General features: G+C 37.2%; 1 protein-coding gene and 1 long non-coding RNA gene across 2 annotated transcripts; both read left to right on the top strand.

The window, feature by feature from the left end:
* The first annotated feature begins 514 nt into the window (after positions 1-514).
* On the top strand, positions 515-1283 carry LOC148919482 (uncharacterized). The gene is made up of 3 exons (XR_016124303.1): positions 515-660; positions 755-1005; positions 1107-1283. It is a non-coding gene; the product is annotated as an uncharacterized LOC148919482 (long non-coding RNA).
* An 8128-nt stretch (positions 1284-9411) lies between these two features.
* On the top strand, positions 9412-10820 carry LOC107880409 (sugar transport protein 5). The gene is made up of 2 exons (XM_089044586.1): positions 9412-10043; positions 10220-10820. Exons 1-2 carry the CDS (start codon positions 9594-9596, stop codon positions 10664-10666), a joined length of 897 nt encoding a protein of 298 aa, XP_088900712.1. The 5' UTR covers positions 9412-9593; the 3' UTR covers positions 10667-10820.
* The last annotated feature ends 4746 nt before the right edge of the window (positions 10821-15566 follow it).

The raw sequence follows: 15566 nt of genomic DNA, 5'->3' as shown, positions 1-15566 counted from the left end.
TAACAGCTCCTCATTACCTTTGGCAAAAATTTTGAGATCCTTCATGAGGATATCTAATGCCTTAGCGTGACAATTGCTATCAAGAATGAACCAAAAACATGCAGAACATGGTATTTTTTCAGAGATTGTTCATGTATGGATTATAGGAAGCTTAAAAAAAATTGATGTTCTCACTTGTCAATGGCCTCAAGGAAATTTTGCTTTCTGATCAATAGATCTTCGTCGAGTAGCGATTGTTATTTCTATTTCATATTGACATATTGACATATTGACATATTGACATATTGACCTCAAGGGTATAGCCGAGCGGCTATACTCTTTAAATATATTATTTAAGGAGTACTACCGATCGGCTATACCTTTAAAATATATTATTTAACGAGTACCGCCGCGCGGCCATACCTTTTAAATATGGCGTATAGCCGACCGGCTATACTATTTATAAAATAAAATAATAAGGATCCGCCTAGCCCGCCTAGGTGGCCCATTTGTGGAAAACTTGGATGGCTTTTTTTTTTCAGATTTCTTTTTTCCTAGCGGGTCTGACATCGCTGCAAATACATCAAGCTAGGGTTTTTGCTACTCTCGTTTATCAACAACGTAAAGGCATCTCTGAAAATCAGCAACGTTCCACGCCTGAGACCTTGGAAATTGGCAGAGGTGGGGTTGGCCCGTTCGTAACTAGTGTCTGGTGGGGGGAAGGGATTGGGTGAATATAGTTTGTTTAATTAATGTTGTCTATGCCACAATGCAGGCTGCATCCCTCAAAGAAAAGATTAACCGAATGTTTGGTGGGGAGCATGGCCCATAAAGAGTGGCAGTACTCCGTTTCTGAAAAATATTTGTGGCATATATAATTTTTTATTTATTATCAGAGGATGGATGATTCGGGTCTAAGGGTATTCTATTAATTTGTTTTCCTCTGTTTGCATTGCAGTCTTGCAAACGTTGATCCTATTGATGTTGCCAGAAATATTGCAGGGTTAAACCCAGAAACTACCCTCGGTAAGCATTAAGTTTATTTATATCACTAAATATTGACTCTTGTAATCTAAGCTCTATGTGGGGTTTCTTATCGTTCATTCATATTCTTTTGATATTTGCAGTTGTGGTAGTTTTGACGACCTTTACAACAGCTGAAACTATGTTGAATGTTCAAGAGTGTAGAGCATAGGAGCTGTACTCTGGAATCATTAGATTAGCATGTTGGCTAGCTGCAATCGGTTATTGTTTTCACTTACAACTGTTACAAATTGTCCTACTTTTATGCCTTTTGGTTTCTGTTTATACAGATGGCTGGAACTTTTGGTTTTGGCCATGACTGGCTGGGTGAAGGAGCTTTTGAGGAATTATTGTAACAAGAATTTCAGAAATTGAGGTCTCTTGTGGCTTTTGGAAAATTATTATCTCTGCGTATTATGAGATTCAATAGATTGTTCTTTAAAGAAATATCCATTATTGAATAAATTCTCTGTAGATATGCCATTATTATGCAAAATCTGATTGAGACATTATATCTCCACACATAGAGAGTGCCGTATGATCCCAATTGGATTGAACCCATACACATTTGATGCATTTCTTTGAACAGCTCCTCATTACCTTCGGCAAAAACTTTGAGATCCTTCATGAGGATATCTAATGCCTTGGAGCGACAATTGCTGTCAAGAATGAACCAAAAACATGCAGAACATGGTGTTTTTTAAGATTGTTTATGTATAGATTATAAGAAGCTTCAAAAAAATGTTCTCACTTGTCAATGGCCTCAAGGAAATTTTGCTTTCTGATCTGGAAATAGATCTTTGTCGCATAGCGATTGTTATGTCTATTTCATATTGACATATTGGAGACATTAAATCTGGTTGAGAGGAAAAATGTGAGGGTCATTTTTGGAAGAATAAAACTTAGTTCACCTAGACTGCAAACTGGTTCTTGATCATTATTTCATCCCTTTCAATTTGCTTCTCTGTTTTTCCCACCCAGCAGCACCTCACACAAAAATCTGCAGGGCCAAAATGACGTCGTTAAATAACAGAAGTCACATTAGAGTAAAAGCCATGTCTGAAACTAATTGTAGTTTCCAATATGCATCAGCACCAGAAGAAACTAGTACATTCAGAGTGTTCGAGAAGACAAGGCTGGTCACTCTTTTGGCTTGACCCCTCAAGCTTCCTTGTAACCTGCAAAATATATAAATCAAGGCAATGACAAACTTTTCGGGTTTGCTTCATCACAACATCGAGCATGATTATTATTATTATTATTTTTTATTTTACAAGAACAAACAAACTACCTCGTCTGAGTGGGGATTGTATCGGTTGGCACCACAGGAAAAGCCCTGAAGGATGTCATTGCTGTTGGTATCGGTGGCAGCTTCTTAGGTCCTAACTTTCCAGTTTGTCAATTTATAACTCTATTTTGCAGTCTTGTTTGCTATTTAGTGTGAGTTTCCTTGTGAAAATGATTAAGCTTGCTTTGGACTAAACTTTGGGTAGTGTACACTGGTTTGATTACATTTTGTAGATCCAGAGGCTATCGAAACAGTAAGGGGGAGGCAACTGCATTTGTAAGTACTTACGTATCAATTTTTAATTGATTATTTTCCAGTTCTCAATATCAATGAATTAAGAGCTGGTAAGATGCTAATGGTATGAAATGAATCCATGTCTTGAGGCTTTTGAAGTGATTTCCCACTACTGCTGTCAAACATATTAGCTTTCTTTTAGCTTCTTCATTTTAGGACCTACCTGATTGGAACAAAGAAATTGTCTCTGTTCACGAGTTTATTTCAGTGGCATAGTTCTTGAAGGAGGGATGCATTCATCTGTTAAAGACATGTAGAGAAGCATTTTGTATTTGATACGGCACATAGGATTTTAGGACATGGCATGCTTTTACTTATGCTTTCAAATTTTTTTTGTTTTTCATTTTTGAAAGCTATCTATATTCTGTGTGCTTGGTTGTACTTGTGGTGGTTGAAGAAACATAGCCCATATTCAGGGACTACGTTAGATGCGTTCTCTGTGTAAATATTTGGTTGTAGTCTTGGTAGTTGGGTTAAAGGATTAGATGCATTCTGTAAAAATCTACTAACGTGGCTTATGCAAATAGTATAGCCTCGCGGCTATACTGTAAACACGGCTCTAGTAAGAGTATAGCCGATCGGCCATACTATTTTTTATTATAAAAATATCCTCCTATACCCACACGGCTATACTATTTATGGTAAAAAGGATCACTTGGCGCCTAGAGCCCGCTTCGCCACGTGTCCAAAATCTTATTGTCTAAATATATTATTTAAGAAGTATAGCCGCGCGGCCATACGTAAATAAATTATTTCAAGAGTATAGCCGTGAGGCGATACTATTTATAAAATAAAATAAAAACGCCTAGGCCCGCCTAGGCGGCCGATTCTTGGAAAACTTGAATGGCGTGTTTTTTTTCAGATTTCATTTTTCCTGGCTGGTCTGGCATCTCTGCAAATACATCAAGCTGGAGTCTTAGCGACTCCCGTTTAGATCTCCATAGTCGGATCCGTATGAGTTTGAGTATGGGATTCAATCTTAGTAGCATCTCCAGGTTCACCTGTAACAAACATAACACTTAATTGTGAGTTTGACGGGATACTGTTGGACTACTCACGGCAACGTACCACGCCTGAAACCTTAGAAATTGGCAGAGGTGGGGTTGGCCCATTCGTAACTAGTGTCTTGTGGGGGGAAGGGATTGGGTGAATATAGTGTTTTCTAATTAATGTTGTCTATGCCACAATGCAGGCTGCATCCCTCAAAGAAAAGAGTAACCGAATGTTTGCTGCAGAGGATGGCCCATAAAGAGTGGCAGTATTCCGTTTCTGAAAAATATTTGTGGCATATATAACTCTTTTGATATTTGCAGTTGTGGTAGTTTTAAAGACCTTTACAACAGCTGAAACTATGTTGAATGTTGGAACCCTTAGGGAATGGATTTCATCTTCTCTCGGGTCAGTGCACTGCTAGCACTTCTTCAAGTATGTGAACATGTTGCTTCAGTTCAGGATTTGCTTAATAATCTTTGGGTTAATTTAAACAAACGTGAATGAGCTTGGGAGTGGGCGGAATGAATCTTATTTGGAATACTTTAGTAATTTTATAATTGAATAATTTAGTCCTCAAGATGGTATGACGGAGTGAAGGTTTATTATGTCTTTGTAGTTAATCATTGATTTTGTCAGATAAAATTTAGTCCTCTTTCTCATGATTGAGTGTAACAATTTCTGGCCTGATGCAGTTGCAAAGCATATGGAATGGTAGCAGTCAGCACGAATCTCATAGTATGGCAATTTCCTTTGTTCTCTTGCCTTTAGTTTATTAAACATTCAGATTATCACTAAATTTAATTAACAATTTTTCATTATCCGTTGGTGATTCTGAATTTATGTGCTTTTTTCTTTTCGATTTTGATGGTGATGCTATTTATTGAGTTCATCAGGACGAAGGTCCTAAAGATATCCTTGTTATTTCTATTTCATATTGAGTTGATGGTGATGCTATTTGATGTTTAAGTCAAATAAATATGCATTTCGTGAACCCTCATAGGGTTCCTCCTGCTTGTAGATTGCTACTAATAATGGATACCCTCCGATTTCTTATATTTAGTTGCAGATCAGATCATGTATTGTTTATCTTTAATTTTTGTTAGATATTCAATCCCACACGATCCCAAACTTATAACTAGTGATCCCGATCAATCGTCCCGACCCTTTTCTTCTTTGTCAAAGCGAGATTGGTGAGTTTTGGCTCAAGTGACAAGGTTGAAATGTGATCAAGATCATCTGGACTCAATCTCTACCCATCATAATTGTGTAATAATCTTGTCAATATATTCATACAAAAAAGTGGCTCTCGGTGAGAGGTGGCAAAGCGAAATAAAAGTTGCACTCCATCCTTGATAGAGTTTGGGGTATGGATCTTAGATTTTAAGTGCATACCATTCTTGACAAAGTTGATATGTTAGGATAGTGAGCTTAGATTTTAAGTTTTAATTCTCAAGTTTTTGGCCTCGTTCCAAAACCAGATAGTGAACCTAAAGCTTAGGTGAGAAACGGGTGTTGATCAAAATTTACACTAGTTGTGATTGGCCAACGACACTGATTGGCAGTCAGGCACATCCATTCCATATGAAAGAATGAATCTGGCACAATAAAAAATTTAAATTTAAAAATAAATAAATAAATAAGGGTATGGCCGAACGGCTATACTGTTTAAATATATTATTTAAGGAGTATAGCCGCCCGGCTATGCGTTTTGAATATATTATTTAAGTCGTATAGCCGGTCGGGTCTAGCCCGCCTAGGCGGCCCATTTTTGGAAAACTTGAACGGCGTAGTTTTTTCTTTCAGATTTCCTTCTTCCTGGCGGGTCTGGCATCTCTGCAAATACATCAAGCTGGGGTTTTAGCGAAAGAGTGAGAAAGAGAGCTGGTACAATGGAGTTTTGGCATTATCCATACCTTTGTTTCCTCTATTGAATTTCTTAAGTTCCCGCAAGCTCATTGTCCCTTCTGTTGATTTTTCAGGTGATAGGGTTCCATTCACTGCACCATAAGTAAGGTTATGCATCCCAGATGCGACATCCTTTTGCATTTTCAGATTCACTAGTTTTCTCCTACTCTCCTCTAGTTCAGTCATGCTGTCATCCAGCTCACCTGTCACCCATAACAGAAAATTTACATATTCAATGCGCAATCAAAAGGTGGCAACATCACCAAACAGGGGTAAACCTTGCTTATCCTTTAGTTCCTTAATTTTGGCTTCAAGATCTTGCAAATCATGCTTCTGTTTGTCTATTTGCTGAAGAATTCTCTGGTTCTGGTACTGGAGAACTGCTGCATCGACCTGGGCACGTATAGTACGTACACAAAATACCAATACATTTCAATCTACTTCCTATCTCAAATCAAAATTGAAGTGTACTTGAAATGCATTGAACTATCAATGTGCACTCATCTAAATGCATGCTTTTTTTTTTAATGAAAAAGCATACTAACTTCAGAAGTGACTTCATCAACTTAGAGATTAACGATGCTTTAAGGCCCCAATTACACAATTAATAAACAGAAACCCTTTAACCTATACTCCAAAAATTCCATTTCTGTAACTTATATCCCTTTTCTTACACTTCCTCAACAACCAAACAGAAATTGCCCAAACTCCAATTACCCATCAATCACAGTAATTTTTTTTTAATTAAAAAAAACACCTTTTTTTCTTAAACCAAGAAATTTGACCAAAAGCATTTTTCCGTCAGTAACCAAGCAGACTGTAAATAGAGAGAGAGAGAGAGAGAGGGATTACGCTATGGTTATTGAGTGGACAAGTGGTGGAGCTACGAGCCATGGTGGGTGAAAGTGAGTTTAAATGAGGCCTCTTCTTCTCTGGCTCATCAGAGTCTTGAGTTTTCCATTTATCGTTGTTATGGTGCTCTTTACGGAACCCACCGCACCATTACAGCTCTCAGGTTCCGAGCTCTTTCTATTTTTATGTAAAGGGTATACCCAGGCGGCTATACTCTTTTTATAATAAAAAAAAAACTGTAGTACAGCCGTCCGGCTATACTTTTTTGTAATAAAAATCCGAGTATAGCCGATCGGCTATACCATTTATAATTAAAAAAAGACCACCGCCTGGCTTCTAGGGCCTGCTTCGCCACTTGTCAAAAAATCAGGGTACAGCAGGACGACAATACTATTTTTATTTTAAAACAACATTGAGTATAGCCGCCCGGCGATACTATTTATAATTATAAAAATACCACCGCCTGCCAAGTGTCAAAAAATCCAGGTATAGCCGAAGCGGCTATACTATTTTGAGAGCGGCTATACGATTTTATAATAAAAAACTGTGGTATAGCCGTTCGGCGATACATTTTATAATAAAAAATCCGAGTATAGCTGCACGGCTATACCATTTATAAATAAAAAAAGACCACAGTCCGGCTATACTATTTTTTTTTTTTAAAAAAAAACCCTGTGTATAGCCGGCCCGCCTAGGCAGCTGATTTTTGGAAAACTTGTATGGCGTTTTTTTTTTAGATTTCTTTTTTCCTGGCGGGTCTGGCAGGAAGGTTAGCTCTTCCCAACAATTCACTCTCTGTTTTCTGTGCATTCTTTAAGCTGTGACTTTGAGTGCATTCGTGGGTTGGATAGAAAAGAGAGAAAGGGAAGGAAAGTGTGCAAGATATATATTTGAGGAAATGGTCGTGGGAGGTTTCGCCGTTGACGGGCCTCAGTTTTTCCTTCCTCGTCAGTTTATGTTTTTTTTTTCCCCCTGTTTATGAAGTTTTTCGCTTGACAAAACTATCCAAAAACTAAAAGTTAAAAAGAACTACTAGAAGAAGCATGAGGGGGTTCCAAATTTGCAATTCATGAGTGAAATTAAGTTCAGTAGTTGTAGCCTGCAAATATTAGAATTATGGGTAGTCACCGTTCAACTTAAACAATATTAGTTGATAGTTATTTTTTGGTAAATTATTTCGACCCATTAATGAAATGCAGATTCTACGTTGATACGATCAGAAATTTCTCACACGCGCGCATAAATCACTCGACGTAAAATAAGTCTTTCTAACTTTTATACCGTGACAATGACAATGTATGTATTAAATGTCAAAAGCTAAATTGAAAGTAATAATATCCATTGCCTATATCCTACGAAGAGAACAAATCTTACCTACAAAGGACATGTAGCTCTCATAATTCACGACTGAATGCTGTCGACTGTTAGGTTAGGTTAGGTTGGGTGTCCCATGATTTTTATTTTTATTTTTATTTTTTTATTATTCAGAAGATAACGTAGAGATCTAATCAATTTTAATAATCGAAACCAATTTGGGTTTTGCATTTACAGGTGCGATGATTTTTAAGGTTGTTTCTTGGTTGGCCGCTTTTTAAAAGCCTTTCTAGTGCTTTCTTCCCCTCATTATCATTTGGTTAAGTGATTCATATTATTAAACAAAGAATTATACAGTTCTCTCTCCCTCTCATTATTATATGAGTAGCATCATCTTGACTTTTATTTTCATATTATGGTTACGTACCTACTTTTATATGTTGCAATTATATAAATTTGAACTAGAAGGCAGAAGGTGGGTTTGTTAAAGTTATTAGCTTAAAATCTAATTATATTTATAAATATTTAAAAAAAAAAAAAAGCAGTTTCTAGAAATAAAAGTAGACTATTATATAAATCACGCTAGTTGCAAACACAAGAAAAAAAACAAATGAAATTATAGTCATATTATTCATGGAAGAGTGAATTTCATTTAGAAAAATGCTTCTCTTTTTCGGAGACAAATTAATAAAAAAAATATTAAAATTGGAGAATTAGAGCTAAGACTTTACCCTTACTATGCGTATTGGTGTTGCAACAATCTTTGATACCAAATACAAACACGGAAGACCTCTGACTATGCCTATTGGTATTGGTAAAGTATGAAATTGTGTATTTTTTATTTATTTTTTAAGTTAAAATACTTGGCTATATAGGTTTATTTTTTATGTGGTTCCGCCAGTGTTTGAACGTGAACCTTTGTTTAAGAACCACGCATTTGGAATAAAAATCTATCTTACTCGTTAATTTTTACAACATATCAAACTATTTGATAAGAGAATTAAGATGCGGCTGAGCTAACCAGCTCAATTTCGCCTACATCTTTCAGTCGGAAGAATTTATATTTTTAATACGTGTTGATATCAGACATAATGTACTGAAAGACACGTTGATTATATTAAACCTACCTAGCACTATACTTATCATATTAAAGTGAATAGTTTGCTGATCAAATGCATGAAATTAACCATGCAAATGCACAAATTTTTCAGGAGGAGTGACAACAATGCCATCATTTCTGAATAAATTTTTTCCATCAGTGCTGAGAAAGGAAGCAGGAAGGCCCCCCAAAAACATATATTGTGTGTACGATAGTCAGGTTTTGACGTCCTTCACATCCTCTCTGTACATAGCGGGTTTGGCTGCCTCACTAGAGACTCGATTACATATGACAAGGTACTAAAATACCTAGTGCATCAATTGGTGTTGGCCTAATTTTATTTCTCCCCCACTGTTGATAAGAAATACAAATAAAAAATTGCATTAACAATGTACGAAATTTTATGCATTTAGGTATTTAATTAATCTCATAGTTATAATACACATTGGAGTAATATTGCATGCAAATGTGGGTTAAGTCAGTTTACCAACGCATTGTGTCTCTAGACTCTCTACCCCTTCCTCTCCTACACAAAAATTCAACTACAACTCGTACATTATGATAGTTTAGAATTGTCTTGTCAAAAAATAAAAAATAAGAAAACCAATTGCATTGCTCGGTATGAATCCACATTTACTAACATCCCCTTCTAACAATGTCCAAACAGTCTGCACCAATCTACCTCTCAGAGATCGCACCACCCAAGTGGCGCGGCGCATTCAGCACAGGCTTCAGTTCTGCATCGGAATCAGGGTGGTGGCCTCCAACTGCATAAACTACGCCACCTCGAAGCACAGCTGGGGCTGGCGCCTCTCCCTCGGCCTAGCCATAGTCCCAGCCACCATCATGACCACCGGCGCCCTCTTCATCTCAGACTCACGCACAAGCTTAGTACAACGCAACAGACTAGACCAAGCCAGAAAGTCTCTCATCAAAATCCGAGGCAAGGAGGATATCGAAGCAGAACTTGCCCAGCTCGTTAAGGCCAGCAAGATCGCCAAAGCTTTCAACGAGGAGCCATTTGTGACCATATTTCAGAGGCAGTACAGGCCTCAGCTTGTGATCGGGGCCATTGCCGTGCCCTTTTTTCAGCAGGTCACTGGCATTAATATCATTGCTTTCTATGCGCCTGTGTTGTTTCAGTCTGTAGGGTTTGGCAACGACTCTGCTCTCATTGCGTCTATTATTCTTGGGTTGGTTAATCTTGGCTCGATCCTTGTGTCGACGTACATGGTTGATCGTCATGGCGGGAGGTTTTTGTTCATGGAGGGTGGCATCCAAATGGTCATCTGTCAGGTATGTATAATTTTACCTTGAAAAAGATAATACATTTGATTTGAGTATGAAACCCTTACAATTAAACTGATTGGGTTTATGGTCAAAGGACCTAGAATGAAAGCCACTGTGTGCAGGTGAAATACAATCATGAAGCGAGATGCATTACATATAAATTGGCATACGTTTTTGTGCAGGTTGCGGTGGCTATTGTTCTAGCAGCTACAACAGGTACCGATGGCAACGGGCACATCTCAAAGGGCTATGCCATACTAGTTCTGGTCTTGATGTGTTTATATGCTGCTGGTTTTGGTTGGTCATGGGGTCCTTTGAGTTGGCTTATACCAAGTGAGATTTTCCCCATGAAAATTCGACCCACAGGCCAAAGCATGGGGCTTGCTGTCAACTTTGGTGTTACATTTGTGCTATCCCAAACCTTTTTGTCCATGCTATGCCATTTAAAATATGCCACATTCTTGTTCTACGGCGGTTGGATTCTGGCAATGACCGTCTTCGTCGTGCTTTTCTTGCCAGAGACGAAAGGAATCCCATTGGATCAAGTGCATACGGTGTGGGTGAAGCATTGGTACTGGCGTCGATTTGTTCAAGGTGACCTTAAGGATACCATTGATGAAAAAGAGTAATACTAGGGATGTCAAAACAAATCCCAAAATTTCATATCCCAAATGATGGTAGTGTTTCATTTATTCATATATGGTGTCACTTTAAACTTTATTGTTTCTAGTAGGTAAGATATTGGCATGCCATATATCTATTTGGCGACTTAAATTTGGGACAGTTTTTGATGACTCTAGTGTTATTATAATGTATGAGATTGTACATGAATTCCTAGCTAGGTGCAATTAAATTACATTTTTGCGTTACATTGTTACTTACAATTCATATTGAGAGAAGGGGAAACAAACCTAGAATCTCGGTTACAAAGATAAATACTCTTAAATCACTTGAGCTACAAGCCCCTTACGTGTTACATTGTTGTTTTTATACACAAATGAAGCAAATCTTATTGGATCATAAAGTACTATGATAAATTGATAAACAGTAGTGTGAGTGCTCTAGCCGATAAGTTAACAGCTTAACCAGGGTGGGCTATAGGAGCATTAACCTGACATTAGAGTTTGTAATAATAAAAGGCTCAACTTGAAGTTGTGTGTCAAAAATCAATGGGTCTACATGGGATTGGGGTGTCTCCATCAAGACCTTACTCTAAAATTATAAATTAAACGACGGGGCTTTTTAGAGATAAAGCACATAGTAAGAGTTCTGATTATTGCCCTCTCCTTTCTCTAAACAAATAACAATTATATAAGGCCGTGAACTCCATGATGTTCACCAAATAAATCTTAATTCCCAAAGCATATCTAGTGGCTCTTCATAAACATTAATTATTATTATTATTATTATTATTATTATTATTATTTTTTTTTTTTTTTAAACATAAGTTTCCCCTAAAATAGTAAAACGCAATTGAAGGTGCCTCACTCAATCAGGAAAGAAGGATAAGAACTTACCAGAAAATAAAAGAAAAGAAGGATAAGAACTTACCAGTAGGGATGACAATAATAACCGTCGGGTCGGGTCCCTATCGAGTCCCCGGCCTTTGGGGAAATCAGCGGGTAAGGATCTCCAAATTTACAAAATCCCCGACCGGGGATGGTATTGTTATCCCCATCATCGAACCCGGCCCAATAAGTAACATATTTATTTATAATCAATATATATTAATATAATATAATAAACAAAGTTACCCTAGAGATTAAATGGATTTATTGTGCTTACTAAAAAAGTTTCTAAAGATTTGGATAGAAATTATTTCAAGTTTTGTGTCCTCCTTCTTTGCATTGTTGAGTTATTCTTTTAACAAGAAATATCTTGTGGTGATTGTTTTTAAAATTTCACAATGATGTGATTGTGCTTTAGAAAATTATTTTAACAAGGAATGTCTTATTAAAAATCGGGGACTGGGGTGGGTATGGGAGGCACTTCCGCGACGGGGACGGGGATTCCCCGAAAAGCCTAAACCAGGGATTGAGGCGGGGATGGGGACGAGGATGGTGGCGGGAACGGAATGGTATTGCCATACCCGGCCCTAACCGGCCCGTTGCCATCCCTACTTACCAAAAAAGAAAAGAAAAGAAAAGAAAGAAAAGAAATTAAGCAGAGAAAGAAATATATAGCTTGTAAGGTATGAATGCGACTATGCGAGTGAATGGCCTCTCTGCTCTGCTCTGTATATATCACCTTTGCCTAAGAGTCAATGACACAAGCAACCACCCAGACAATGACCATCCACTGAACTTCTCAGGTTACTAAAAATCTGGTCAGGACGATGGGGCCCCTAATTTATAAAATGATATCGCTTGCGTGATTTTCGGGAAGAAAATACCCTTCATTTCTGTAAATTACGATTTAATATATATATATATATATATGTAAACATAATTTATCAAAAATACATAATAAAAAATCAATAACTTCTACACACATGTTAAATTGATATTGGTAGGAAACGGAATATCACAATTTGGTCCTGTCAGGTAAATGCATGACAACTATACTTTGCTTATGGTGAAAGAAAAACTTCAATTGAGCCGTGGGAGGTACAGCCGTCCGGCTATTTCCTCAAATAAAAAACTGTAGTATAGCCCTTTCGGCTATACATTTTTTATAATAAAAAATGCGAGTATAGCCGCACGGCTATACTATCTATAATTAAAAAAAGACCACTGCTGGCTCCTAGCGCTGCTTCACCACGTGTCAAAAAAATCCAAGTATAGCCGTGCGGCTATACAATTTTTATTTTAAAACAACACCGAGTATAGCCCGGCTATACTTTTTTTTAAAAAAAAAAAAAATTTTAAAAAAGGACCCGCCTAGCCCACCTAGGCTGCCGATTTTTGGAAAACTTGAATGGCGGTTTTTTTATTTAGATTTCTTGTTTCCTGGTGGGTCTGGCGTGTCTGCAGATACATCAAGCTGGGGTTTCAGCCACTCACGTTTATCAACAACGTAAAGGTTAGCTCTTCCTAACAATTCACTCTCTCTTTTCTGTACACAAATCTATTGAGACACAAATCTATTGAGGCTTTGGACAGGATGGGAATGGATTTAATAGAAACTGGAAATCCAGATGCATTCAAACAGTATCTGTCGGAGTTTGATAACACCATTCATTTGTAGAGGATCAGTAACTTGGGGATTATTTTCTGTCTTGTGAGTTTTGCTACCATAATTGGAATGATTTTCTTTTTAGTTTCTCTTCCTGTTGGTTTGAATGGTCTGATTGTGAATTTGCTACAATGTTATGAATGCGGGGTCGAAACTTGGCTGGGTGAAGGAGCTTTTGAGGAATTATTGTAACAAGAATTTCAGAAATTGAGGTCTCTTGTGGCTTTTGGAAGATTATTATCTCTGCATATTATGAGATTCGATAGATTGTTCTTTAAAGAAATATCCATTATTGAATAAATTCTCTGTAGATATGCCATCATTATGCAAAATCTGACTGAGAGGCTTAGGCTGGGATTATTGTGTTATTATAAATGACATGAGCACTGAAATACAACCACAGCCCTTTCCAGGCAATGAGAATGAAGGAAATGATCATCTAAACAGTAATCATTTCCAGCAGTCGCCTGTTGTTTCCCCAGTGGATCATGATTCGAATGTGCCATACGACATATCAGTTGATCGAATCCTTCTCTGCAGCACTTCTCCAATGAATGTCCTGCAACATGTCACTTACAACTCAGAGAACAGCATGAAGAATGTCCTTGTTTTTGTTAGAATTGATAATGCCCTTGTATTTGATAGAGGTCATGTGTTGAGCTGAAGTCAAAAATTTCATCCCTTCTATATGGTTTTGCATGTATAGTTGATGTCTTGTATGATTCTTAATTGTAGATAAAGGATGGGATCCATTGCTTAGTACCAACAGATGGCAAGACCCTCGAGGTCGATGATAAGAGCAGTGATTTTTTGAATTTTTATTTTAATATTTTTCTGATGTGAAAATATAGTAGCTAATTGTACTATAGAATGTTATGTAATAAAATATCTTCAATTCTTATACAAGTTGTTGTACCAGGATCATTGGCAAATATATCAATCATATTGAAGAGATACATATATGGTGCTTGTTGTACCTTATTTATATGATAATGAATAATGATCTAGCATTTTCCTTCATCATAGACATTATATCTCCACACATAGAGAGTGCCTTATGATCCCTGTTGGACCATACACATTTGATGCATTTCTTTGAATAACTCCTCATTACCTTCGGCAAAAACTTTTGAGATCAAGAATGAACCAAAAACATGCAGAACATGGTATTTTTTTCAAGATTGTTTATGTATAGAGTATAAGAAGCTTCAAAAAAATGTTCTCACTTGTTAATGGCCTCAAGGAAATTTTGCTTTCTGATCTGGAAATAGATCTTCGTCGCATAGTGATTGTTATTTCTATTTCATATTGACATATTGGAGACATCAAATCAGGTTGAGAGGGAAAATGTGAGGGTCTTTTTTTGAAGAATTAAACTTAGTTTACCTAGACTGCAAAATGGTTCTTTTTCATTGCTCATAAGTTTGACTCCAGCTCTTCAGTTAACTGCATCTAGAATATTGGTTTTGATCATTATTTCATCCCTTTCAATTTGCTTCTCTGTTTTTCCCACCCAGCCGCACCCCACACAAATATCTGCAGGGCCAAAATGACGTCGTTAAATGACAGAAGTCACATTAGAGTAGAAGCCATGTCTGAAAGTAATTGTAGTTTCCAATATGCATCAGCACCAGAAGAAACTAGTACATTCAGAATGTTCGAGAAGGCAAGGCTAGTGACTCTTTTAGCGTGACCTTCAAGCTTCCTTGTAACCTGCAAAATATATAAATGAAGGCAATGCCAAATTTTTCAGGTTTGCTTCATCACAACATCGAGCATGATTTGTTTGTTTTTTTACAAGAACAAACAAACTACCTTGTCTGAGTGGAGATTGTATCTGTTGGTGCCACAGGAAAAGCCCTGAAGTCACAATAACTTATATTTGATAGCTTTATAGGATTTATGGTAAAGATGAGACCACTGCTTATTTCTGAAGCATTATCATGTGATTCTTTTGCATTCTGTTTTTCTTTTTCTGGGTGGTGCCTTCAGATAAACAGCACAGAAAATAGATCAGTGCTTCATGTAGCTCTTCATGCTCACAAGGGATGGAGTTATACAGAGTGATGGGAAAAATGTGGTCCAAGGGATGCAAGATCCATTTCTGAGAGTTTTCGAAGTGGATTTTGCGTAATCACAACAATTTTTTTTAGCATCCATTTTGGGACAATATTGCCTGAATTGTGAAGTAATTGGCAATTCTGGTAGGTTGGTGCCACAGGAAAAGCCCTGAAGGATGTCATTGCTGTTGGTATCGGTGGCAGCTTCTTAGGTCCTAACTTTCCAGTTTGTCAATTTATAACTCTATTTTGCAGTCTTGTTTGCTATTTAGTGTGAGTTTCCTTGTGAAAATGA

The sequence above is a fragment of the Prunus mume genome, linkage group LG2 (assembly GCF_029339155.1).
Source record: "Prunus mume cultivar Tortuosa linkage group LG2, ASM2933915v1, whole genome shotgun sequence".
NCBI lineage: Eukaryota > Viridiplantae > Streptophyta > Magnoliopsida > Rosales > Rosaceae > Prunus > Prunus mume.
Note: the sequence above shows the minus strand (reverse complement) of the source record. Positions and strands in the feature narration are given on the sequence as shown.

What these genes read in the sequence shown, in the direction of transcription:
- LOC107880409 (XM_089044586.1), top strand. Translation starts at nt 9,594, where the DNA reads ATGACCACCGGCGCCCTCTTCATCTCAGACTCACGCACAAGCTTAGTA. An exon ending in TCCAAATGGTCATCTGTCAG is followed by an intron (nt 10,044 to 10,219) that starts GTATGTATAATT and finishes GTTTTTGTGCAG; the next exon opens with GTTGCGGTGGCTATTGTTCT.